General features: G+C 38.6%; 1 protein-coding gene and 1 long non-coding RNA gene across 5 annotated transcripts in view; one reads left to right on the top strand and one right to left on the bottom strand.

The window, feature by feature from the left end:
- The window catches only part of BLTP3A (bridge-like lipid transfer protein family member 3A), a 58,647-nt gene that overhangs the window by 13,158 nt on the left and 18,498 nt on the right, over positions 1-26,991 (top strand). For all 3 annotated transcript variants that reach the window (XR_014026015.1, XM_081324510.1, XM_081324509.1), the window contains exons 2-14: positions 6,523-6,685; positions 9,413-9,451; positions 11,613-11,704; positions 12,638-12,827; positions 13,118-13,258; positions 14,526-14,696; positions 16,332-16,503; positions 17,397-17,483; positions 18,148-18,318; positions 21,065-21,219; positions 22,647-22,788; positions 23,371-23,564; positions 24,636-26,161. Coding sequence is in view for 2 of the 3 variants with exons in the window: in XM_081324510.1 (XP_081180636.1) it covers positions 6,523-6,685; positions 9,413-9,451; positions 11,613-11,704; positions 12,638-12,827; positions 13,118-13,258; positions 14,526-14,696; positions 16,332-16,503; positions 17,397-17,483; positions 18,148-18,318; positions 21,065-21,219; positions 22,647-22,788; positions 23,371-23,564; positions 24,636-26,161 (3,243 nt within the window). In the remaining variant the exon portion in view is untranslated. The remainder of the gene's footprint in view (positions 1-6,522; positions 6,686-9,412; positions 9,452-11,612; positions 11,705-12,637; positions 12,828-13,117; positions 13,259-14,525; positions 14,697-16,331; positions 16,504-17,396; positions 17,484-18,147; positions 18,319-21,064; positions 21,220-22,646; positions 22,789-23,370; positions 23,565-24,635; positions 26,162-26,991) is intronic.
- On the bottom strand, positions 14,553-23,509 carry LOC308666049. 2 transcript variants are annotated; one of them, XR_014026017.1, is made up of 7 exons: positions 23,346-23,509; positions 22,730-22,916; positions 20,988-21,227; positions 17,534-17,642; positions 15,777-15,924; positions 15,435-15,576; positions 14,553-14,688 (listed from the first exon to the last, which is right to left on the bottom strand). It is a non-coding gene; the product is annotated as an uncharacterized lncRNA (long non-coding RNA). The 2 variants fall into 2 exon arrangements; XR_014026018.1 differs by lacking the exon at positions 22,730-22,916.

Here is a 26,991-nt window from a genome sequence, read left to right as displayed (position 1 = left end):
TGATATTTGAGCCAAGTGACAATCTTACTATGCGATAAATTTTAAGAGTGTGTTTTATAAATTCATGGTATAAGTTATAGCTTCAAGACTTACAGTACACACAACCAGATATTTATTTTTGTTTCATTAATCACATATTCATTTCTAAAGGAGAATTATAGCTATTTAATGTATGCTCTTCATATATTATTGATTTTTTTTCAAGTGTTAGCATTTTTACTAATCACATTTTGGCCTTTCCTTGCTCTGAGAAGCTCAAGGTAGCCTGGGCGTTTCTTAGTTTGCCCACAAATTTAACCCTATGACATAATATTTTGGTCTGAGGAAATGTAAAAATGCATCTTCTGCGCATCTGATCTTAAGAGTCAAAACTACAGGTAGTCCTCATGCCATTTTGTTTAGCAACTGTTCAAGATTACGATGCAATCTAAAAAAAAAGTACTCACAATTATGACTGTTGCAGCATACTTGCTGTCACATGATCAAAATTTGGGCACTTGGCAATCAGCATGTATTTACAATGAACCCAGCATCTTGGGGGTCAAATGATCACTATTTGTGGCTTTTGCCGCCAGGTTCTAACAAACGAAGTCAAAGGGAGACACTGGGTTTTCTTAATGATCACATGATTCACTTAACAGCCAGAGCAAAAGAGATAAAATTGGGTGCAACTCACATAATGACCACCTCATTTAGCAACAGAGATTCTGATCCCCATTGTGGTCATATGTTGAGGACCACCTGTAACTGGTTGGCTCTTGATAATGTGGAATATAATTACAAAACAAATGCAACTTCAAGTAAAACAAAACAGCTTATGCCTAATTAGGTAAGTTGAACAGCAATAGAAAATGTCAGATAGGATTTACTGTATTACAATCATTTAAAGTGTTGCAGTAACTGAAGCAGAGCCATTCTCTTATAGCTTTGTTTAACTTGACTCAGCCCAAATTTCTTCCTAAGCAATCAAGAGAGATCAGTGTGGTTCTGTCAGATTCATGTCTTTTTCTAATTATGATAGGAATCAGTCCAGTAAATAAACAGTGAAAAGTAATTGTCTTTTGAGAGATTTCTCTTTTCCCCCACGCTTTATAAGAGTTAGCACTACTATAGCATTAAGAAGGGAGGCATGAAACTCATTATGCACTTCATATATGCTGACCTGTAACTGTGCAACATTGTATTGTTCCTTAATGTTATAATAAATTGGTTATTTAGCTAGGGAAAATGTCAATAAAAATATGAAATATAAATTTCAAAACAGACAGGAAATTGCTTAAAATATAAAATAGTACTAAAACAAATAAAGAATTTTAAGCTTTCCTTAATACATATATTAATATTATATATGGTCAAGTACTTAGATAGGAACCAGTCTATTAGTCCTATATGTAATACAACATTTGATCACTTGGGATTAATTCCTAAAATGGTTTGTTGCAGGTAAAGACCCATTTTCAATTAAGTAACTGTCTATAAGCAAAGATGGACTATCACTAAAACATGTAAGAGCAAAGGGTTAATGTGCAGGATGATTGATAGATCATTATCAGATAACGTTTAGATGATTTTACCTGGAATTGTTGGTTGATTGGGTGGAAAAGAATGAGATGAAAAATATCTGATTCAAATGTTTAAATATTATGCATCTGCCAGTAATTCTGAACATATATAATAGCATTCTAGGATTTGGCTGTGAACCAGGAACTCTGAACTAAAATAATCACAGGTGCTGTCATTAACCTGAGGATCTCAATAATGAAGGCTTTTCATACTCTTGATCAGGGGTCTTCAAACTTGGCCCTTTTATGGCTTGTGGACCTCAACTCCCAGAATTCCTCAGCCAGGCACGCTGGCTGAGGAATTCTGGAAATTGAAGTCCACAAGTCATAAAAGGGCCAAGTTTGAAGACCCCTGCTCTTGATAGAAAACTAAAAATAGTGACAGAGAAGAATCTGGAAGAGCAACTTTAGAGTAAATGTATTCAATTTATTGGGAGAAATGGCCTAGTGACCCAAAGGTACATTTTCAAGAGGCAACTAGATCTTTCACTTCTCATCCAAGAAGCTTCTTCAGAGCTGAAGAAGCTTCTTGGATGAGAAGCAAAATGTCTTCAAAGAAAAAGTCCAATTGCTTCTTGAAAAAACACCTTTGGGACAACCATGACCTGGAAGGACTGAGAATCGCCATAGACAAATGGCCTACTGCCAATGTTCGGGAGTCTATGAACAGAGAGGTACACATGCTGTTTGAGAAATTATTTCTTGCTTTGAAAAAACTCAAATCCTTATTGGTTTATTTGCCCGGTCAATGAAACTAATATAACTAATACAGCATACCATAAATGCTGAAATAATTCACATTAATTAGGAAATGGAAAATCAGTTCTGTGGGATCAGTTAGGTTTCTCAACAAGCTTTATAGTTCAGATTTTCAAAATCCAGTTACGCTACAAAATTATTTAGTTGATAATTAGATTGTGATCCTCAAGACAGCTATAAATTTATATTATGCTTGAATGTTAGTTTTTCAGATGTTGAAATTAAATTTCTGTCATCACTGCAAATTACTTAAACTCTACACACAATTTCTTATGATCTTAACTGCATATGTGGGACTGATTGGGGTAGATTGTAAGGGCGACTCCGAAATATAATGTTACCATATTTTATCTATATCTTAAATTTGTATTTTATTACTATTTTAACTTAAATTGTATTTTAATTCCATTTTAAATTGTATTTTATCAAATTCCATTTCGGATTGTTTTTATCTAGTTTCGGTGACGGTTTGTTGCTGGAACTTTGTACTTTGATATGGCCCAAGGGCTAATCAATAAAGTTGTTGTCGATTATGCTTGAATGTTAGTTTTTCAGATGTTGAAATTAAATTTCTGTCATCACTGCAAATTACTTAAACTCTACACACAATTTCTTATGTGATTTTGATTATAGTATAATCTCTTTCAATCAATTTTGAAAACTGTGGACTGCCTGATGGGCTTGAGAGCTAAACATAACATTTTTCTGTGAATAAGCGAAAGAAAAGACAGACTGTTTAAAAGATTGTTGTTTGTTATTTTGTTGGTTCTTGCTGAACCAACATACTGCTTTAAAAAAATGGCACCAGGATCTGCTGTGCAGGACTTTGGGAGTTTGTACAACATTATGGAAGGTTAAGAGACTGGGTGTTGGGTTGTGAACCTTCATTTTGCTGGGAATGGGAAACTAGAATTTTAACAGCTGAAAGTTCTGAGCTGCAGTAAAACACAACACTTTGGAGGTGGTCTCCAAGGGGATCAGAGCACCCTGGTGGCCTGAAAGACTAGCAGAGTAGTGGGCTTCTTTTTGCAGTTAGTTGGCCACTCTGAGAACAGACTGCTGCTGGACTAGATAGGCCAGGGGTCCAATCTGGCAGCGCAGCGCTTATATTTTGAATAGGATTGCCCTCCTTCAGACAGAGATAGTGTGCAGTTTGGGAATCTTTACCGAATCATGTCTCTTGCTCAAAGTACAGGTGGCAGCCATGCTTAAAAGAGCCTTTGCGCAGGTTTAGCTTGTGTGCCAGTTATACCCATTTGTGAATTGAGAGGAAGTACTCAGAGTAGCTCATGCCCTATTCATCCCTGCTTGGATTATTGTAATATGCTTGACAAGGGGCTGCCTGTGAAGAGTGTTTAAAAACTGCAACTGGTCCAGAATTCAGGGGCATGGGACTTTTTAGACATTCTTCAATAAAGTCATGTAACATCTTTGCTTTGTAAGATCTAGTGGTTTTCAGAACAGTTTCAAGTTCTATTCAAGATGCTGCTTATGGGGTATAACCATGGACGATGCCAGGTTATTTGCAGTATACCTATTAAGTCAACCTTTTTATGTGTTAACACTTGATTTGTTGATTAAAAATGGATTGACCTGAGAAATACTGTATGTCATCTAATTGTATGAGGTGGTGTTATTTTTGCAAATTGTATTGTCCTTAGTTTTAATCCCTTGTTCACCAACTAGAGTTATTACTGTCAAGGGGGCAGCTACTGTATTTAAATTGCTTTCAAAGATTTATAGAATAAAGGACAACATAGCAAGCAGCCTCTTTAGTGTGAAAAATGCAGCAGATGTTAATTTGTTCCTTTCCAATTAAGCTGTAAATCTGGTTTGTCATGTCATTAATAAAAGCTTTGTCAGCATAATCAAATTTATTTTTCCATGAATGTCTACAAGAAGCAGTGGCAGATCTGGACGAAGTATGTCTATTTTTTCTATTCTATTACCCTGGTGACATGAGATAATTCAATAAGTATGCATGGGAAATTGTCGAGATTCTGATAGAAAGAGTACAAGAAGTAACAGTAAAATTTGAGAAATGCTGTTCAGTTTTATGCCAGAGTATTTACAGCTCAGCGTCCTAAGAAATTAAAAGTATAAAGAACAAAAGGCTATGTATGAAGTGATAGTGGAAGCAAGGATTGTTTGCAAGGAAGAAAGTTACCGTATTGGTGTGAAAATATATAGCTATAAATTTTAAGTTTAAATTTCCTTTTCTCTGTATTTAATTTCTTTGACCTTCTAATACACATTCTCTATGTTATTTACTTTGAAACAGAATAGCATAATGAATAGGTATGCAGGAATAGGTATGTGCTTAAGAATGGAACAGAGCAAAAAGGAGGATATGATCCTTTTACAGACCACATTTAGTAACATCCTTATTACATCACCCCATTGTGATGCTGACTCATGTTTTATAAATAGAACATTTTCTTGAAAAGTTACCATGTTAGTTGCAGATTACCTATTGATGAATCTAACTAAAATTTAAATAATTCTCCAGTAATCCTAGTTACATCTTTATTGCACATGCGGAAAAATTCTGAAGTGATGTTACTTTACAGAAGACAGCTAACTCAGTTGTAAACTGTTTAACATGTACATGAGGCTGCTGGGTAAGGTCATCTGACGGTATATGGGGAGATATCACTAGTATGCTGATGATACTCAGCTTTACCTCTCCCCTCCAGGCCACCTGAATTATGCCACTGATGTCCTATCCCAGTGCCTGAAGGCTGTGGGGGCCTAGATGGGGTGCAACAAGATTGGGTTCAATCAAAGCAAGACTGAGTGGTGTCTGGTGTTTGGAACTTCTGACATTGGGGGGTTTCCATCTTTGGCTTTGGATGGAGTTGGCGCTGCCTCAGACAGAACTAGTGTGCAATCTGGGGTTCTTCCTAGATTCATGGATCCTATCCAAAGATCGGAACAACCATGGCTAGGAGGGCCTTTGCACACTTTGGGTTTGCACACCCAGTTATGCCGTTTCTGGACCAGGAGGCCTTCCTCGCTGTCACTCATGCTCTTGTGATCTCACATCTGGATTAATGAAATGCTTTGCACTTGGGAGTGCCCTTGAAGAGCTTTCAGAAACTTCAGCTGATGCAGAAAGTTGCAGCATGGTGTCAATGAGCCGATGAAAATCAGTGGGGCCAGTTATTTGGTGCATGTAAACCAGTATTTTGTGAGCTGCATTGGTTGTCTGGTGTTTCTGTGTACAATTCAAGGTAATGGGTGCACTTTTAAAGCCTTTCATGGCTTGACACTGGGTTACCTGAGGGACTCTCTCTCCCTTCAGTCTGTCCAATCCAGCAGGGCGGGTATGCTTCAGGTCCCATTGGCTAAGGAATTGCAAGTTGGTGGTGTCCAGGAAGTGTAGGCACCTGCCCTGTGGAACATTCTCCCTTCAGAGATTAGGATGGACTTGACCCTGCTAACCTTTGGGAAGGCACTAAAGCCTGGTTCTGTGCACAGACCTGGACCCTGACTAGGTGAAAGGGCCTATTTTCCAGCTGTATTAGTGGCTATTGATTTCGATACCTTCCTCAGTTGCTATGTACTTTAATTTTTGCATTCAGAGTTTTGATAGCTAGCATGGAAATACCAGACTCAGTCTTCAAACAAATAGGAAAAGAGGTTTGCTGCTCAACTTTTCCACATTTATTTAAGTCAGATCATAGAAATACAACCTCAAAATCAGGGTTGAATTTAAAGTAGAATATTCCATGCCCACTTTTAAATGGAGCCATTTTTAAAAATTATTGCTAGTTACTTGATGTTTTTCCCCATTCCATTTCACTGTAGTACATAGTAATATATCTTCAAAATTTCTGTACAGTATTTTTTCTCCCGAATTAATACTATGAATCATGGTCCCTAATTAGCCACCCAAAATTGAACTCTAATATAATTATGCTTGTAAAAACATATTTTTAGTATTCAGACAAATGTCTTGTTTTAATTCTCTTGCTAGAGTAAACTTAAGCAGTTAGATTGTTTGTATATTAAAACAATGATATGTTTTCTTATTATTTTCCTACTATAAATGTTTGTGATATGAAACAGTGGCTGAACCTAAGATAATGGCATCCCACCTGCTTCTTGGATGGGATTTAAAACTGTATCATCCAAATCTTAACTCAGTATTCTGATCAATGGAAGCGTTTAATTTTCTCTCCAATTTTATTAACTACAGGTTTACAAAGAATCTCTCCCCTGATAAGATCAACTTGAGCACCCTCAAAGGGCAGGGGCAGTTGACTAATCTAGAACTGGATGAAGAAGTTCTGCAGAATTTGCTGGATCTGCCCACCTGGCTAGCCATTACTCGAGTTTTTTGCAACAAGGCCTCCATTAGGGTAAGCCTAAATTGCCATAACTATTAATATGATATTTAGTATTTTCCTGTCTTAATCATTTTTCTGATTTTTCACTTGGATGTAAAAGTTGCTTTGACTTGTTCTACAAATCTTCCCATAGAAGTACTTTTGAGATCTGCTATAGCAGCAGTTCCCAACCTTTCCGGCTTGGCGGACCAGTGCGGGGTGTGTGAGAGGGGATGGTTTCGTGTGAGTGGTAGGCACGTGCACAGTTCTATTTGCGCTCATGTGAGGGGAGGTTTGCGTGTGTGTACTCGACTGCCACTTGCCCAGCCTGATTCTGAACAGACTAGCCTGGTAGTAGGCTGCAGTCCGGGGGATGGGGCTCCTGTGCTATAGTAACTGGCAAAAAAAGATCAAGTTCTGAATCCCAGATGCTTTAGAAATTATAACATAAGCAGTCTGATTACATTTGGTTTTAAATGATTGCCAGTTTGCTGTTAGGCTCCACATCTGACACTTGCTTTCATGCATAATTGGAGAGATTATATTTTGTGGTCATACTTGTGCATTAATATAAAGAACAGAGTGTTCCCTTCTTGAAAAAATTGCTGTAGTCTTCTTCTGGAATAAAATTAATTTTTCAGTTGATGTAAGCAAGCAATCATTTAAGCACCATTAGGATTGGTGTTAAGGGCAGAAGCTTCGTGAAAAATGAATTGAAAGATTTATTAATAAAAAAGTATAGCTCTGATCTTTTTCTGTTGGAGTAGCAAAATCAGGTCTACCTGCTGCATTTTCTTGAATGAGGATTAATAATTGAAACATTTTAGGAAAAAATTGCATTTGTAACATCAGATTTATCTACTCAGTTCAATGCATGCACAGATAAATTATTTGAGTAATGAAGAAACTGGTTTTTTGTGTATATATTTTTCTTTTGTTTAGCTTCTCTAACTTTGTGTGTGTGTTATATGCATTCTTTCCTGACATAATGTCAATATACTTGCTGATAAATTAATATAGGTTATAGCCTTTGTTTACAAGTTACAGTAATAAATTATTATGCTCCATATTTAAGGGCACGTAATAATTTCTTATGCAATGGGCTCAGGACCCAACTTTTAGTAAGTATAGGAAAAATGTATATGATAGTTCTATTTTCAAAAGTACGCTAATGTGATTTCATTTTGCATAAGTCAGACATTCTCAGACTACAATACTGTGATCCTCATGAGATAAAAATATTTTATATGTTTCTGTTTTCAGAAGCCTGATATCTGAGAAACAAAAAACAAAATTATGATTGCAACAAAATATATTTTATGTTCTCTGCTATCTTTATTTTCACGGTTATTATATAAACCAGTGGCAAACAATATAAAATAACACTGCAAGTTTGGCCTATATGACCATATGCTATTTACTTGGAAATTAATTGCATTTATTTATTAATATTTTCTTCCAAAATTATCTTGTGCTTGGTTACAAGATGACTAGTAACTTCATTTTAATAAGCAATGGACATATACTATATATGTAGTGAAAAAAAAGGGAAGAACAGGATAAAAGCTAGCTTCACTAGTTTTAAAATGTTATTCTCTAATTGGAGTTTTAGTGCATAGCAAGCTTTTAAAGCAGTGGTTCCCAATCTTATTGGCACCACGGACCAATTTTGTAGAAGACAATTTTTCCACAGACTGTGGGAAGGGAGGTTTTGCTTGCTCATCTACTGCTCACCTCCAGCTGTGCTGCCTGCTCACCTCTTAACAGGCCCTGGGAGTTGTGGACCCGTTGTAAAGGATAATGTTTTGTGAACTTCATGATAATTCATTACATGTCCAATGTTTTGTAAAATTCTTATTAACTCATTCTAAATGGAATTAAAATAAAAAATAAATAAATAAATAAGGTTTGATTTAGGCTTTTAGTTTTTAAGACCATTATCAATTTTTATCAAACATTTATTTGCACTTTCATTAGTACTGAGAAGTGGGTGATTAATTTGTGCCCTTTCACTACTGCATGTTATTGGGTCAGTTACTCCTCTGAGTAGAATTCTGGTAGGATAATTTGTGATCTTTAGAGGCAGGCTAGAAAAAAAGACTGCTTGAGGAAGCAGTTTCCACACCTGCTTACTTTTCCCTGGTGGCAATAGTATTCCCTAAGCAATCTCTTATTTGCTGATCAAGCAGCCATAATAATAGATTTTACTAACTGTATGTGTATTGTTGTGTTGACAGAGGCCACAAGTATTTTATATAATACGTTACTTTGAATATCTACTTAGAGTAGTTTGCTCCTAAGTCCTTATGATTTGGACGTAATGAATTAGGTGTTCTAGATTGTGAATTTGTAGGGTAGCAGTTTGAGGCATAGCCATCAAATTCACCTAATTCAATCTATTTTCTGAAGTGGCTGCATTATTTCCCCTAATAGAAGGGCTGATATTTGTGATACTTTTTCAAGAGCAGAAATAACCTATAAATAACACTATTTTTGTCTTAAATGTACATTTGACAAAGGACATCAAAGTTCACAGCACAAAATATTACTTTATTTCCTTTAGCAGATTTGCATTTGTATGCAGAGTATTTAATAAGGAATGGTTTTGTTTTTAATGAGTGTGTATTTCCATGCAGCAAATTTTGTCATGCTACTTTTCAGATCAAATATGTGCTTGAACTGATCTTGTTAGTACCACCCTAAACCTATTTAGACCTTTCAGCATTTCCTGTTTATTTAACATTAGTTCTGTTGTTTCAGATCCAGTGGACTAAGTTGAAGACTCATCCAATCTGTCTGGTAATGGCCTTGTTTATCTCCTGGTTTATCTATTAGTAAGAATTTGTAATCTAGTTTATGTCTTTAAAAAGCATTTTTTTAAACCTAAAAATAAGGTGGATAATACCATTGGTTTCCATATACCGGTAGATTTGTTATAGTTGTAAGCATAGTTCTATGTAATTTCTGTGAGGAACATATAAATGTTGGAAGTAATTAAGCTAGTTGTAAAATACATCGATCTTTCTCTTAGTGTTCAGCATTATTGTGTTTGTAAGCCTTTTTCATAAGAACCCAGTTTTGGATGGATACATTGACATATACTCCTATAAAAAATGTGAATTGATAGCATTTTACATGTATTACTCTGCTACATTATTAAGCTACATCTGATATTGTATATATGGGTAGACTCACTGTAGACGTATTATGGGAATGTATTTGAAAAATGTTTGAAAGAAAATTAGCCAAATGCAATTGTTTGGGTTCGTTGAAGGAAAAGTCTTCATCGTGATTCATCCAAGCCGGGAATAAACAACATGGCGAGTGCTTTAGAAAGAAGGTTGCAGTTTATTGAAGAGGAGAGCCAGACAGAAAGATGGGTCTGGAAGAAAGAGACTGAGCACATGTGGGGAGTGGGTTTTTATACCTTCTGGGGCTCTCGAGGTTGTTTCCTGTTCCTGTTTGAGGCTTTCTATTTCCTGTGTCACGTATTCTGACCTGAGTCTGGGTGTGCCTTTCTGGTGTTCCAATGGTGGTGGGTTAATCCCATTATGTCCCAAGGGTCATATCCTGCTTCCCTGGGGCTGTGACTGATGTTGATCTTTCTTCCTAATCCCAGTTTCCCCGACAAGATTATCACATCTGCATTCCTGCAGACTTGGTTTCTGCTTGGGACAGAGAGACTTGGGGGCAGGGTTGGTTTCTGCTTTTAAAATCCTTTAGGGAAACATATTCTGCCCTTTTAATATTTCCAAGAATATTTCTTTCTCGGGGGGCTGACTTCCCAAAGTTCAGATTTAGAACCAAGTTCTTCTTTATATATTTTCATAGTTAATCTACAATTCATTACCTCAAATATGGTAATGATTGTTAAATTAGAAGACTTCAAAAGAAAATTAGATAAATTTATAAAGAAGTCTAATGAGGTCTATTCATACTGAAAACATAATGATACATAGTTGGATTGGAGACGGCGTATCTCAAAAGTACAGGTTGCAGGGGACCAGTGGCAAGAGACATGTGTCTTAGTCTCCTGATTGTGAGCAAGCCAGAGAAACCTGTTTATCTGCTGTGAGAAACAAAATGCTGAACTAAGATGAGAGTTGGCCTGATTCAGCAAAGCTATTTTTATGTTATTAAATGACATAATTCTTCTTTTTTCAGGTCCCATATGTCAGTCTTCGTCATTCCTTTAGTTGGGAGTGATTTTGAGGATGTAAAACTTAGTTGGCTTCTAATTTATGCTAGATGTTTTTTGGATAGTAACAGCAGTGATATTTATTAGTGTGGGGGATAGTGTGTAAATTTCTAAATAGAAATAGCATATTGAAAACGTCACCATACGAAACAGTCCTAAATAGCTTGGAACTAAAAGGTGAGATTACTGTACACAGTATTAATTTTTACCCATTCTAAGCCAGATTAGCATTGTTTATTGCTAACATAAATCGATGGTTTTGCACATCAAAATCAGTCAAAAATAAAAATCCCATTCTGGGTTAGGGTTGGCAAATTGGTTTGTTGAACAGTTAAATTGTGTTATGCATAGAAGTGAACTTAGTCATTTTGACAAATTCCTAATTGGTTTGTTTGATGGTTTTCTTTGTAACTTTATGACTGTGCTTTGCATCTTTGTGGATTCATAGAAGCTACATTAAGGCAAAAAAGCAAACCAGAAATGGACTAGGAACTTACATATAGTTCTGTTCACATATCATGCCAAGCTAAACCACAGTCTAGTCAGCAGCTAATCCCAAAATATTCACTCTATTTATAGGCTTGGCTAAGAAAAACAAACTTTGTTACTATTAATATGATGTGTAACCCAGTGACTAGATTAGGAAAGAATCCTTATGGTTTAACCCTCTAGAATTTTTTTAATTTTACCTTATTATCTCCTAGCTCCTTCCATGTACTTTCATACCACTTCTCCATGTTTTTCTTCTTTGTTGTTTCACAGTATTTGGATAAAGTTGAAGTGGAGATGCGAACATGTGAAGAGCCCAGGCCGCCCAACGGACAGTCTCCCATTGCTGTTGCTTCAGGACAGAGGTTAAATCTGCTTCTAGTTTTTTCTTAGTGTGCTTTTTGATGCAGTCATTGCTTTTCTAGTTCAAATGGTACTGTGATGTCTTTAGCAGTGGTGTCTTTAGCAGGTTTTTAACAGGTTTAAAAGTGGCAGGTGCAACCAGGCAATCAAAGGCACATCTTTTTAAAACACCTTTCAAACATAAAATAGTATGAACTTTGATTCCCTTGTTATGCATGTTAATTTGAAGTATCATGCAGATTCCCCCTTCAATCTTTTTTTCTTGAGATCTTCCTCTTATAGCCACTCTCATATTTTTTCTAATAAGGTGCAACTAAAAGCGTAATAGCAGCATCTCTTAGAGCTAATCGATATGGAACCCCCATTACAAAATTAACCCAGATTAATTTTCCCAGATGTTGGAGGGGTAGTAAAAAAAATTTTGTTGGTTTGTGTGTGTGTGTGTTTGTTTTGAGGTGCTGAAGAAGAAAGATGTAAAAGAAAGCATTCTCTTAGGACTCTGAAGTTGTCTTTTTGAAAAGAAAAATAAGATACATAAGATGTGTTGACGGTGTACTTTGGGACTATATCACATTGTCATTTTGGGACCAATATTTAACAAAAGCTGTGCAATATATAATATGCTTTGTGTTTGCTTGAAGCATGAATTATAGCAAAGAAAACTTTTAAAAAACAATCCGTATGGTTCTTGCTTCTTTTGTTATCAGCTTTATGGGGCAAGCAAGGTTTATTTGTTTGTGGATGTAGGAAGATATTTAATATTCTGTTTAATATTTTTAATGATAAAATAATGAAAGAGAACAATCTGGCTATCTGTCCTGACCTAGAAAAAACATAACTTTGCCTAAGGCTATCACATTTCAGTGTTACATACTTTAATGGTTAAGATGAGCTAAAGCATTGTACTCTATTAAAAATTATTTCCTCCTCTACAGTGAATATGGGTTTGCAGAGAAGGTTGTGGAAGGTATGTACATTATTGTCAATTCAATTACCATCAAGATACACTCCAAGGCCTTCCATGCATCGTTTGAGTTATGGCAGCTTCAAGGATATAGTGTCAACCCCACCTGGCAGCAAAGTGATCTTCGCTTTACCCGAATCACTGATTCACATAAGGGAGAGGTAGGTCCATGAACAGGTGTCCTTACATTTGGAACGCTTTCTGTAGACTTGCAAAGATTTTAACATTTGGTTCCCTTTTTCGTTGCCCTGCATCTCTTTCTGATTACTGTAGTCTGCCACCACCATTTCGAAATAAACTAAGTTGCTTGTAATTTCTTGTTCTTTTTTAAAATTGTCTGTTTCCTAATCTATAATCCACAACACTAATTTACTAATTGGTAAATCTATAATTCACAACACCTTTACGAACTTTTTAAAATTTTTGGTACCCCTTGCTTCCCTTCGGATAGGTTTTAACATTTAAAGAACTCACCTGGCAGACTCTTCGAATAGAAGCTGATGCTACAGAAAATGGAGAACAAGATCCCCTCACTACCCCTCTGAGACTTATTACTAACCAGGGTAAAATCCAAATATCGCTTAAGAGAAAGGTGAGTATATATATTGCTGAGAAGTATTATTGAGTAGAATGATTGATAGAACTAGAGTTCAGATACTTTGCATAATACCTTTTGATGTGAACAATAAGAATTCCCAGCCCACCCAGAATGGGAGACATCTTTCCACAGCTTCTCTGGAGTTTGGAAAACAGAAAGACCTGTGGATTTAAAAAAACAAAAACATGTACATTTGAATAATATATTCCAGCTGCAAAATGTGGCGCTCCCAGTTGCATAAGTTACAATTATTTTTATAAATGAAGAATTTCAGATCCTTGATTTTTAGTAAAAAAAAAAAAATAATAATAATAGATGTGATACACATTATACAGGTAGAGCCCTCAATTAGGGTTGTAGGTTGTGATGGTCATTAAATGGGTGATCATGTGATTGCACCCAATTTTATGATCTTTTCTGTGGTGGTTAGGCAAATGGTGGTAATAAAGTGAATGCTGCAGTCATTAAGTGAATCCATTATTCACTACGGGACATTTTTTGCTGGAGAACAGAAGTAAATACTAGTTTCAGGCAAAAAGTTGAAAATTGTGGTAATGTGACCACTGGGCAGTGCAAACAACTGTAAATGTAGACTGGTTGCTGAGTACCAAAAATGTCATGTGACTATGGGGCGGGGGTGGGTGGGGGGAAGACATTGAAACCTCAAGTCTGGATTGTAATTTTTGGGTCTGTCATAACTTCAAACTACCACTAAGTGACCCAGTTGGAATTCAAGGACTGTGTCGTTGAAAAAAGGGTCTGAACATAAACTTGATAAACTGTAGGTTTTTAAAGAGTTGTTAAAGGGTTGAGAGGAATGCTTCCATTAAATGCTCAGGATATAGTGGTAGTCTTCCAAGTAATTTGAAGTATACTTACCTGAGCTCACTTCATATTTACAGCCACTCTGATCAACTTTTCTTGATTTCCCAGACTCTTTTGAGCAATAGTATATATCAAGCATCTTTTTTTAAAAAAATGTATTAACTCACATTATAAGGAAAGTATTCTACAAATACATGTTGAAAATCATACAAAACATCCTCTTTAAAGTACTATCATATAAAGATTGTTCCTTTCTTTTTTCAAATAAAAGTAATACATTTTCTTGTGTTCAAAGATTATCTAGGAATTATGAATTAGTCCATTTGCTAACATGGAAAAATAATTTAAAAATGCCATCCACTGAAGCTGCTTATTCTTGGGAATAAATAAAAATCTTTTCAGACAGCGTGCTGATCTTTTTCTGTTTATGAGCCAGACAAAGGATTGCAATGTGGTGGCATCTAAGCTCATGTTCCTTCTTGATGACTTGTTGTGGGTGCTAACTGACTCCCAGCTTAAGGCAATGATGAAATATGCAGAGTCCTTGAGTGAAGCCATGGAGAAATCAGCTCAGCAGAGAAAAAGTTTCGCTCCTGAACCTGTCCAAGTAAGCATGTTTAACACATGTAGTTTTTAAGATATGCTCTCTCTCCCCCTCCCTCCCTCCCCCTCCCTCCCTCCCCCTCCCTCACTATAAGAAGAGTTAACTCCTGATAGTTTACACAATACAGTATAGGCAAAATTAATCTTATATTTTAAAAGTTAAACAAATCTTTAAAACAAACAGCTACTCTTCCCATCCAGTTAATCAGTAAGAAATATAAAGATGACTGAGTCTTAACTAGAATCCTTCTCAGAACAGCTTGGTCTTCAGCAACTTCCTGAATGTGTCATGGCCATTCCAGAGAGCTGGTGCTGCTACTAAAAGGCAGCAAGACCTGACCTTGACTCCTTTTACTTCCCAAAAGTGGGAAGCTAAAAATAGCTTCTCCTCCGATGATTGGAGTAAGCAAATCATCACATTTGCAGGTGCCAAACCACAAAGAACTTTATAACTCACAAAGTTTTAATTTGCCAAAATAGCAGAAGCACGTGCTGTTCCATACATGTTTAGGATTGGATCCAAATTGGATATTATGTGAACATGGGGCATACTAAGATTTTTTTTAAAAAAAACTTATTAGCAAGAGGGGAACAAACAGTAATATTGTTTTCTCTTCCTCCAATGGTTTACCATGTTGCTTCTCACAAGACTACATAGTAAACTGAACAGGCGGTTCTTGGTTAAAGACCACTTGTTCAGTCACCATTAAAGTTTCAATGGCAGTGAATGAGTGATACTTACAAGGTCCTTGCAGTTCCTGCTGTCGTAGTGCCCCAAGGTGACATGATTGAGATTCAGGCACTTGGCAACTGGTTCACATTTGTGGCAGTTGCAGCCTCCCTTGGTCGTGTGATTGCCTTTTGTTATCTTCTCGGGTAGCTATCTACAAGCAAATGTGGGCGAACAGTATTAGGTGTTAGGTTTCACACCTGATTGGAGAACCATACTCAAGAATACAGTGCTCATTAATGGTTCCTCATCTAGGGCAGGGTCAAGCGAGATGCAAGTATATATTCCTGCATACTGTATTCCTCAACATTTTTACTAATGACTAGAAAGAGGAAGGGGGGAGTAGATGCCTACTAGCAGATAATTCAAGATCAAGCTGCATCTGGAGGGCTACAAATTCTAAAGTCTTGGCCTTTGAGGCTGGGTGATTGACGAGGTGAGGGACAGCGATTCTTTCATTCATATTTCCTTGGCTTCAGTCATGATCTCAATGATTGTTACCCTGTGGTAAGATGGCAGACAATAAATTATAAATAAACAAACAAACAAATAAAGAAATGCTTATTTTCCAATGTGGGTTAATCCCATTCACTATATTTTCTATATCGTAATTTAAGAAACAGGTGTAATGTCCTCCCTTCCCCTTTTCCCGTATTGCCCCTGCAAAAATAACAGCAATAGCAACAGTCTTTAGCAATTATCTCAAGATCCCTATTTTCCTGTCTGGCTTTTTGTTTACTAATATTCATTCAGGGATTTGAATATGAAGTATTGCCTTAAATTAATGCATTTCAAAGCCTTTTTTTCTGTTTCCATAGGATGATTTGAGGTCTCTTGATACTATATCATTTCCATTGTTCCTCTTGGGTTCTTTGTAGGTAATTAGAACTTCTTTTTCCTTCATTACAGACCACACCTCCTATTCCCAGTACCCAACAGACTTGGCCCCAGTCATTCGGCAGCACCCATAAAGCAATCAGCCAGTATTTTGAGTTGTATGATATGAAAGAGTCTTCCTATCACCTTCTTATTTCCCGTCTGGACCTTCACATCTGTGATGATAGCCACACTCGAGAAACAGGTAGCTTTACGTGGGTTGAAATTGGGAGAGCAGTATGATTGGTGAGGATCTTTTTTCCCCTAGTGATATGTGCAGAAATTGTAAGCAGGTGTTTCAGCTTGGTTCCTCTTTCTTCCAGCTTTTTTATAAAATCATTTCAGTAGCAAGAACTCTATTTTGAGCTCATGGACACACATGGAATGTTAGGTATAGCTACAGTTACAGTTACAATAAGGATACAATTTCACAAATAAAGTTGTTAACTAGAGAAATGGCTCCCCACCATGTCTTCCTGTCCCCTCTCTCATAGAATGTCTTCTTCCCTTTTATCTTTATTTTTGGGGTACAGATGTTTCTTCCTAAAAATACTAGGCAGCAGCCACATTCCCCATTTTTCTAATGGAGTCTAAATTGCTATGGCCTATATTGGAAATAAAAGTAATGTTAAAGGCCAATGCTTTTTAACACAATAGCTTCGTATTTGTTAAAAGAATGTTTTTAAAAAGACTAATGTAGATAGGAAGACATGCAAGCATCAAGGAAGGTCGCTATAAATATCTTGATGCTTATGGGTTATCTTCAGCTTAGTTATCTACTTATATCTGCCCTGATCTAATTTTCAAATTATAAAGTTTGATAATAGAATCATGCTATATGACAATATGGAGACATTTTGGAGAATCTAATGAAAATATTTTAAAACAAAAATCTCAATAAAAATAGATGTTGAGGGATTTTTATATTTGACATCATTTTTAAAAAAAATGTTCCAAAAGGTGAGACCTAATTCATTTTTATTAAAACAATGCATATTTTTCAGAGTGTTGCATTTTGGAATACCAATTCATATTCTATTTGTGTAAACTAGGCATACACAAGCAAGATTTGTCTAATTTTATTCCATTTTACCACAGGTGCTTCCAACCATGGTATAATGGGAGGTGCAATGCAATTAACTTTTAGGAGGATGGGCTTTGACTATTATCCTTTCCACTGGGCAGGTATGTTGCAAAATTAGTGAGATTTTCCATAAGATCCAATATTCTATTACCAGCAAGTGAAATGAGTGTGGCAGGAGGAAGAATGCAGGGATACTGTTAGCTTTTCTCTGAACTGGCTGCAATGGAGGTCTTCTGAAGAGCTGAACGTATAGCCCATTCCTGAAGAAGAAGCAATAGAATGCCCAGCTATCAATGACACTTAAATTTAAATACAATCATATAATTGTGATCGGAGGAAAAATAGGGAATTATGTCATTTATACTATTTTTTTAAAAAAAATAGTATCATTAAAGGTGGACATATAAGATTTCCTTTAATAAAGAAGACATCAAGGGAAGTCAACATTACTGAGCATAACTATGAGTAACAAATATACATTTACTGTGTACAAATTCCATTAGATATAGGAATAGTTTTAAGAATTTGGTTTGGAATCAAATGGCAAAATTTGTTAACCAGCAATGGAAAATGGACAATTATCTCTTGATAAATGTTCAATAGGAAAATTAACTGTGCAATTAACAACAATAAAACCTTTTAACTTGGTTGATCAGAGAGAGATATGGTCCAAATTAGAAGTGAGTTTCTTCAAGAATGAAATGAGCTGTATGGCTGAAGTATTATCATTTTGTCAATTTAAACTCCCTATTTTTTTTCCCCCAGGAGATAGCTGCAGACATTGGGTGCGATATTGCGATGCCATGGAGACCTGGGAACATTGGGCAAAAAAACTAGTGAATGAATTCCAAAACAAGATGGGAAAATGTAGTGAAGAAATAAGTTCTGCCTTCTTTAAAACTGCAGAGAAGGAATCTCCCATCAAAAAAAGACCAGGTAACTCAAGATTCCTTATCAAGGTAGCTGGGAGCAGCTTTCAGAGTAAACATGCCAGGTTTGGCAACAGCATGTCTTTGTTAACCGTTCAAAAATTCTTCATATGTGCTCCTATATTTATCAAAGTACCGTATTTTCCGGCGTATAAGACGACTTTTGAGCCCCTGAAAATCACCTCAAAAGTTGGGGGGTCGTCTTATACGCCGGGTCGTCTTATACGCCGGAAAAAAAACTCCGGCGCGGCTCCGGGACACGGCTGGGCGGGAGCGTCGGGCGGCTCTCCCCACGCGAAGGCGGCGCTGCCTGTTGGCTCTTGGCCCGAGGGGAGGGCCTCGCACCCGCCGGACTCACCTGTCACCAGCACCGCTCTCCCCCCTGCGGGGATGTGCTTCCGCTGGGCGGTGCTGTCGGAGACGAGCCAGCCTGGTGGCCGGGATCGGAGCTGCGCGCCGGACTAAGAGGCCGTTTCGTGAGGCAAGAGGGCGGGAGGGGGGAAGGAGGCGCCGTGAGCAGCTGCTACTGCCCGCCCTGCTTTTTGCAAGCAGGCTTCCAGCAGCGGGAGGCTCTGGGATGAGCTTTGGCACGTCTTCCCTGTGCTGTGCTCTGTCGGTGGCTCAAATCCGGAGTCTCAGCCTCCCAGCTGATCAGCGGAGGAACGAGCGGCTGGCAGGCCAGGTAGCCGGGTTGCTGCACGGATTCCCCCCCCCACTTCGGTTGATTGTCGAGCCCGGGGCTTGACAGCCGCTCCTGCTCAAAAGGCAGGGTTCAGCAGCCGGCGAGGCGTTCGTGCGGAGCTCTCCCAGAGCTGGCGGGCCAAACGGGGACTGGCCTCGCCTGCTCTGCGCCAGAGTGGTACCCGCGGAGGCGGCCAAGGGCAAGCAGGGCAAGGCCGCTCCTGCTCAAAAGGCAGGGTTCGGCGGCCAGCGAGGCACTCATGCAGGGCAATGGGGGAGAAGCAGGCTGATCGCCTTACAGGTACCTGGGACTCTGACGCACTTTCCCGGCCATGTGTGCCCCGAAGAAGTGCTGATCAGAAGTCAATCTGGTTGCTGCACTACAAGTCCCTGGGGAGGGCGGGGCCTCGCTCTGCGCCTGCGCGCGCCCTCTGTAGGGTTCCTGCAGGCCGCTGCCAAGCAGCATGCTTTCCGGCAGCAAGTGAGCTGGGAAGGAGCAGAGCGCGGGGGGAGGAGAAGGTGCCCAGGAAAAGCAGCCACACCGAGAGGCTGCACGCCCAGGCCAGCTCCATGAGGGGCAGGGTGGGAAGCCGGCCAGGAAGAGGGACCGGGAGCCCGGGCCGAGCGCGCCTCGGCCGACAGTGAGAGGGAAGCGCACGAGTTCTAAAAAAGAGGCTGCGGGCGGAGCTGCCCCGCCCTGTGCCCAATGGGAGAAGTTCAAGGCCTGGGGGGGGAAGCAGGAGGGGCGGCGACCGTGGCGGGGTGGCGGCTGCCCTCCGGCGCTGCCTGCCGCCCGGGAAACGCTGCGCCTCGGGGGCCGGCAGAAGCGCGGGAGCAGCGGGAGGGCCGGCAGGGCCAGTCGGGCCTTCGCCTCCTCTGCGACGGGCAGGGCATGTAAGTATTTTCCGGCGTATAAGACAAAACCTTGAAAAACGTCTTAAAAGTAGGGGGTCGTTTTATACGCCGGGTCGTCTTATACGCCGGAAAATACGGTACCTCTTTTGATTATTTTGCTCGGCCAAAACCTCATTTAACTTCCAAATACTTCTGAATAGTGAAGACAAGGCAACTTTTACCATACAAATAAACTACTGTTGAAGCATCCACATTGCATTGTGCTATTTATGCTCCACATTGCATTGTGCTATTTATGCGTCTCATTAAAAAGTAAAACTTAGGAATAGGGATGGGGTACAACTTACGATACTGTGTGTCAAGAAATAATACATTCACATTTGGGTTCTGTGTAACTGTACTAAAAACTAATGTCTGAGAAAAGTAGACTTCCTGGTGTTTCAAACTGCAAGTGATGCTAGTTCTACCGGTAGTACTTTTAAGAACTTATGAAAGCTAAACCCTGGAATCTACATCAGATGTGTATATTTTTATATAAATATGTGCTTTCCATTTGAAATCGTTTCACAACAAGAGCACATGTACCACTGTCTTCTGTATGTATTAAAGGTGGGAGGGAAGTTTTGAAGTTTTGCTGTCTATAATCGTGGGTGAGTCCAAAGATAACCTCTGCATCTTAAGGTATTTTAAAATATCCTTGTTCAAAAAGCAGTTTCTGCCTTCTTCTGTTAAGTATTGTCAAGGAAAGGACATTACTAAAGAGGTAGCTATGAAAATAACTTACAAATAAGGCAAGCTGTAACTTCTGAGTCTCTGCTAGTGATTGTTTTCTAAAGTAGAATTTTCAATCACATAAAGTTCTATATGTATGTTGTGTGCAGTGTTGTTGGTTTGTCACTTTTCATGCCAATATAGAACCGAAGGTGAGAAAGGGAGAGCACAATACTATCAAGTTTAAGGATTTATTTTAATGACTAAAACAGGGGCCCCCCACCCTGGGTCTGTGGACCGGTACCGGGTCGCAGCATGCCGGCAACCAGTCCGCACAAACAAGAAAAGCCCCATCCATGGGATGCAGGCAGCACACAAAACCACACACTCTCTGGTCCACAGAAAAACCTTTCTCTACGGAACTGGTACCTGGTGCCCAAAAGGTTGGGGACCTCTGGACTAAAAGGAAGAATTTGTTCTGATGATTATGATATTTTTGCTTTAAGATGCTGTTCCAAGTTCTCCAAAAAGCTCTACGGAGAAGGGGTTACATCCAGCTAGCACTCCCCCTCATACCCTGCTAGGACTCCAACGACCTGCCTGGAATAGACTCCGATCCAGTTGCCTGGTTGTTCGAGTTGACGATCTGGATATTCATCAGGTAAAGTTCTAAAATTTGGAAAAGTGAGCATCACACAGATATGTTGCCTCATCTGTGGCTTGTTGCTATTGATTGGGGGAAATGCCACTTAAATAAGGAATCAAGGCATTTTGAGATAAATGCAACAAAGCATCTTTTTATTGGCATGCAAAACTAATACTGGTCACTGGGCTTCTCTCCACACTAAGGAAAAGATAATAACCTGGTTTTGTTATCTGTCTTCTTCCCCTTCAGGGAACTTTTAGTTTGACTGTTTTACCTGATATGCACTTAAGAATCATATGTAAGAATAGATGATTATTTATCTCGGTGATTCCACCCAAGCGTCATTGGTGGGACATGATGGGCTAGACCAGCACAAAGGACCACTGCCATCTTTTATAAATATAATTTCATTCAATAAGATTTGTAAAACCTGAAGTTGGTTTCTTAATTTTCTTTCCTTCAGAGCCAAACAATAAATATCTGCTTATTTTTTTCCGATATTTAAAGAACAGGTAACTGAAAACGTATGCCTGTTTAATTTTTTCAAGTTTGATTTTTAACTGGTATCATCACATTTTTTTATGATTTTTTGCATTTACAGTGGAGCCTGTGTTTCAACTTTATAAGAAATTAGATTTGTAATATTGATCTAATTCGTAACAGTCTGTAATTCTAGTCAGTGATTTATAGTGCATTAACCAGATGCTCTGAGTTTAAAGCTTAATAGCAATTTTGCTTTTCTTTTAAGAAATAATATGCCATATTTTATAACTCTGTAAATGACTAAGGTTATATTGAAAAACTGTTATATCCATGACACTTTAGATCCCTTGTTTACATACAGGCAGTCCTTTTTTTAACTACCACAGTTGGGAATGGCAACTTGGTTGCTAAGCAAAGTGAACTGACTCACTTTCTTTTATTTTGTAGATCTATAATGGTTGTAAATGTGAGGACTGGTTGTAAAGTTACTTTTTATTACTGTCATAATTGCAAATGGTTGTTAAACAAAACAGTCACTAAATGAGGACTATCTATACTTGCATTTAGCTAATTATATTTTAATATTTTATTTTGATATAGCTCCTGTCTTTTATGGTTTGTATTCTTTTTTAAGATGATTAATTAAAAAAAGAATTGCACTAGAGCAAAACTCAAGAAAGGAAAAAGAGAGGGAATAAGAATCAGTTCAAACTGCTGTCTCATATTCTGTTCATTTTCCCAAGAAAACAAATGGATTACTTATAACACAAAATCATACTATTTGAACAGTACAACAAAATAGCACTTCCAACATTTCAATTTCTGGTGTTTTTCTTCTTCTAAAATTTTCTAGTCCTAGATTACATATTACATATACTTAAGCATAAAACACCAAATAGTATCACAGTCATAATTCATACGTATATAACTATTTACACTATGTTTCTGTTGCTTTCCAGGTTTCTACAGCTGGACAGCAGAGTAAGAAACCTTCAACATTACTTTCATGCAGGAGGAAATTATTGAATCTTCCTGAACATACGTCAGCAATCCATCTAGTATTCACGGAGTACTATTTTCCAGACCACACTACTTTTCCAGGTGACCATCTCAGGAATCACATTCCTCTAGTCTTTTACAAAACTTGATAAAGGTGTCAACATTACTGTTTCCTTCAGTTTAACTCTTTTCCCTTTCATTTTAGTCATGTTTTTCTTCATGCAAGAATCCTGTAAAGATAGAATAGCAGTTGCACAGCCCTTTTATCGGAGCTCTTTACCTGGAAGCATCCTATTCTTTTTGCTTCTTTCTTACCGTTTAGGAGGTGTATGCTCTTGTCTCCCTGGGGGATTTGGAAATTTTTCCCAAAGAAGGCCTGTGGGAGGCATGAGGCATCCCTCTAGACCAGGGGTGTCATATGGAAGCCACGCCCACACCAGCTCTGACAATGCAAACAATGTCGCAATACGTTGCAACACGTCACGTGACACGGCGAGTTTGGCACCTGTGCTCTAGACCCATTTAAGGCAGTCTCCATATGTGTTGACTGCAATCCCCTGTCATCCCCAGCTAGCACGGTCAATGGTTGATCTAAAGCATTTCAAAATTGATTTCAAGATTGATTGCTGTTGGAAACAAGACATCAGTGGAACACTAACCTGTATTTTTTTTTCTTTTCACCAGTCCCATGTCCAAACTTGTACTTGCAGATGAATGGTTTGGTTTTCACTTTGGACACACGGAGCATGCTTTGGTTGAATTTATTCTGCCTTGATCTCTATCGCAGTCTACAACAGTTTAAAGCTATATACAAGCTGGAGAGCTCTGGGAAAAGAGAGGAACACATTGATATTAGATTGGATGGCTTTATGTTAAAGGTTTGTTTATTTGCTTTTGGTTCTACTGTATCCTAAATCAGGCAGACAAAAAACTCTTGAGGTTAGGAGGATGAACGAGGGAGAATTTCTTTCAGTGGAACAAACTCTTTGCTCAGCAGTTCACGTAAAACGTGGTTAGTTGAAAAAGGTGTTACCAGACTCTTTGTGAAATTTTGCTACCATATGTTCTGAACCAGCCCTCTTCTCGCACCCCTAATCAAAAGAAGAGTCTGGAAAGCGTCCAAGGCTAAAAGGCTTCTGCCAAGATTTAATTACGCAGTTAACAAAAACACAAGAGCTTGTCTTCTCAAGCGGAAAAAGTTGCTTTCAGCAACCAGCCCCTCCCCAAACACTTCTTTTATAGAGAGCTCAGGGCGTGGTCTCCCTGTGCCTCCTCCCGAGGAGTCCCATAGTCTTTCTTTGTTTGTCCCTGCTCGTCTGCCTCCTGCGTCGGGCGTCCTTGAACAGGGCCAGCTGTGGGTCATCATCCTCCGCACTATCGGGCTCACACAGCTGAGAAGAGGTCCCCGGCTGAGGGCTCTGCAAAGCCTCCAAATCATCATCATCAGCCGGTTCGTTTCCCTCCTCCCCCACATCTGAGTCCTCCGATACATCGGAGCCGGCTGTCGGACCCACAGGCTGGCCCTGAGTCACAACACCATAGGCTAAGATGACTCTTCTCCTACGGCTCTATTAAGTAAAATTCTCCTTGAATTAGTGCTTGTAGTACAAGTCTTTGAATAATAAAAAAGAATAGTCAGGTCTCCTAATTATGGTAAAACTGTTTAAACAGAGTATATTTCTGTAATGTAGACAACAAATGTCTTGTGAGATCACATGTTAAACTTGGAAAGTTTCATTTTTCCTTACTCAACGATAACAGAGTTATGTGGTCTTATCACAGTTTGCCAGCTTCAGTTCCCTACTGCTAATGTAAATAACTGGTTATCAAGATAATATGTTAGTGGTACGCTATAAGCATTTTTTAAATACACTTAAATCATGTTAGTTTCATTTGTATTTTTACAGCTATATAGATCATTTTTAATATTCCTTCTGTACCTCATACAGGTAAACATCCCAGTGGACAAAAAGGTAATTGATCACCAGGACCGTCCCCAGGGTCTCTCCATTTCCACATCAGAAGTGACAGCTACTAATACAAGGCATGCACCTCATTGCAGCTGTTTAGCCTTGCAGAACCTGTTTCGCAGATTTGCTGCTTCTGAATTCTTCCATTCTAGCTATACCAAATTTCCTAAAATTCAGGACAACTTTAGTCTCTTGCATACTCTATTTCTACGTCATGCATACCAAGTGGATACCAGTGTCCAGCAACACATAGATTTCTGCCATTTTCCTGGCAAATCTTCCATTTTTGAAGATCTTTGGTCTGTTAATTTTACCCAGGTGTCCTTGGATTTTGAAGGGACCAAAAATTCCAAAGGAGAGGCCCTTAACTTTATCTATCCTTTTCCACTCTCTGTGTGGGCTTGCCTCCCAAAGAAATGGGAGCAAACCCAGGCAGCATTGTTGAAAGCTTCATCTACCTCAAAAGTTAAACTTAAATCTTCCACTACTTTTAGTAATCATACCACGAACCAGGACTTTTCCGGTGAGGAGCAATTCTGCCAAAGATCAAAGACTGAGCAGAATTTGAGAAGCATCTACCTTACCCCAGAGGCAAAGGAAGTCTTGGAAGAAAGTTGTACTGTTAATGATGAAGAAAATGATCATGATACGGAAATATCTGCTGATATCCACGTTCTTCTGTATTCAAGTGCACATGTGAAGGTGCAACTCAATCACTATCAGTATTTGATGCTGCTTAGGATGAGGGAAATGCTACAGACTTTTAAAGAGCAATTTACCCTAGATACCCAGGAAATAACTGGGTCACCTTTAGATTCCATAACCACTTGTATAGGAATCATGTTCAACAGTACTGAGATGGCTTTGCTAATGCATCCTGTTCCTTGTTCTTCACTAGAACCTAGATCTGTAGATTCAGATACTACCAGTCTAGTTGAATCTGAACTCTCGCTTTCAGAGAGTAGGGAAAGACTAATTTCTGAAAGCACGATGCTGAAGTCAGATGTTAGCTCCGAGAAGGAAAACAATAGTCCCATAAAAACGTCAGAAGATACTGGAACTGAGAATACAGATAGGAATATGACTGCATCGCAAACTGACGGATCCTTGAAAGAAGAAGAATTTCATTGTCAAATAACTGGACAGAGGAGCCCTATAGAAGAAGCACGTGAAGCTGAAGAAATCCTTGATGCAGAGAAACGGTATGAGCATGTCAACCTGTCTAAGACATCTGAAGTTCTTCCTTCCAGACCAGCTTCCATTGTAGATCCTTTAGGTGGCATACATGTCTCCCTTAATGGGCAAGAAGAGTTGATTCCGTTGAGAAACATGGAGTTGGAATTATCTAGTGCATTGCATGTAACAAAAGATGCAACCAAGGAAGCCTTGCATGTTACTATGGACCTCACTAAAGAAGCCATGTCAATAACAAAAGATGCTTTCAGCTTGAGCAAGGAAAAAATGGCTTCCACTATGCAGAAAATGCTATTCTACCCACAAATCAAGTGAGTAATACTTTAAACTAACACTACAATTAGGATAATAGTGATTGTTGCCATCTTCTGTTCTGTCTTCCTTTATGTGTTTGGGCAAGTGTAATCCAGAGTTCCTTTTACTTCATCTTTCCCCTGCTATTGAAATATTTAATAGACCTTTAATTTTACTTCCTTTTGATTACACTTCTATGAGGTTTTTTTATTACATTTATATCCCGCCCTTCTCCGAAGACTCAGGGCGGCTTACAAGCTTAGCAGTAGCCTTCATTCTATGTATATGCCTGCTTGTTAGGGCTTTCACACACACCCCCAAGCGGCATTATTACAAAGTCAGATTAATTGCCCCCAACAATCTGGGTCCTCATTTTACCTACCTCGGAAGGATGGAAGGCTGAGTCAACCTTGAGCCTGGTGGGATGCGAACCTGCAATAATTGCAGGCAGCTGGTGTTACTTAAGGAGGCATTAGCCCACTGCTCCACCAAGGTTTGTCATTAAGAGAGCCTTGCCCCTTCACTTATTCCATAGGCTGGTTTTAAGATGAACTACTCTGCTGTGCTATTAATGAATCATAGTTTTAGGATTTTAGAAACAAGCTGTGTACATTGTAGATTATCTTTAGATAAATCTCTTGGTACTCTACAAGCAATTTTACTAAGCTGGTCTTTTTTTCTTGCAGTTATTTTATCATTGCCTTATTTCCTCTTTTTGACTTTACATTATTATTTTTTCAGAGTTATAAATAACATTATGGAAAGTACCAGTTAAGACAATCTATTTAGAGATCTTTATATTTTTGCAACTTTTTCAACCCAATAGAGGTAATCATTGCTGGTCATG

The sequence above is a fragment of the Vipera berus genome (assembly GCF_964194415.1).
Source record: "Vipera berus genome assembly, chromosome: 3".
NCBI lineage: Eukaryota > Metazoa > Chordata > Lepidosauria > Squamata > Viperidae > Vipera > Vipera berus.
Note: the sequence above shows the minus strand (reverse complement) of the source record. Positions and strands in the feature narration are given on the sequence as shown.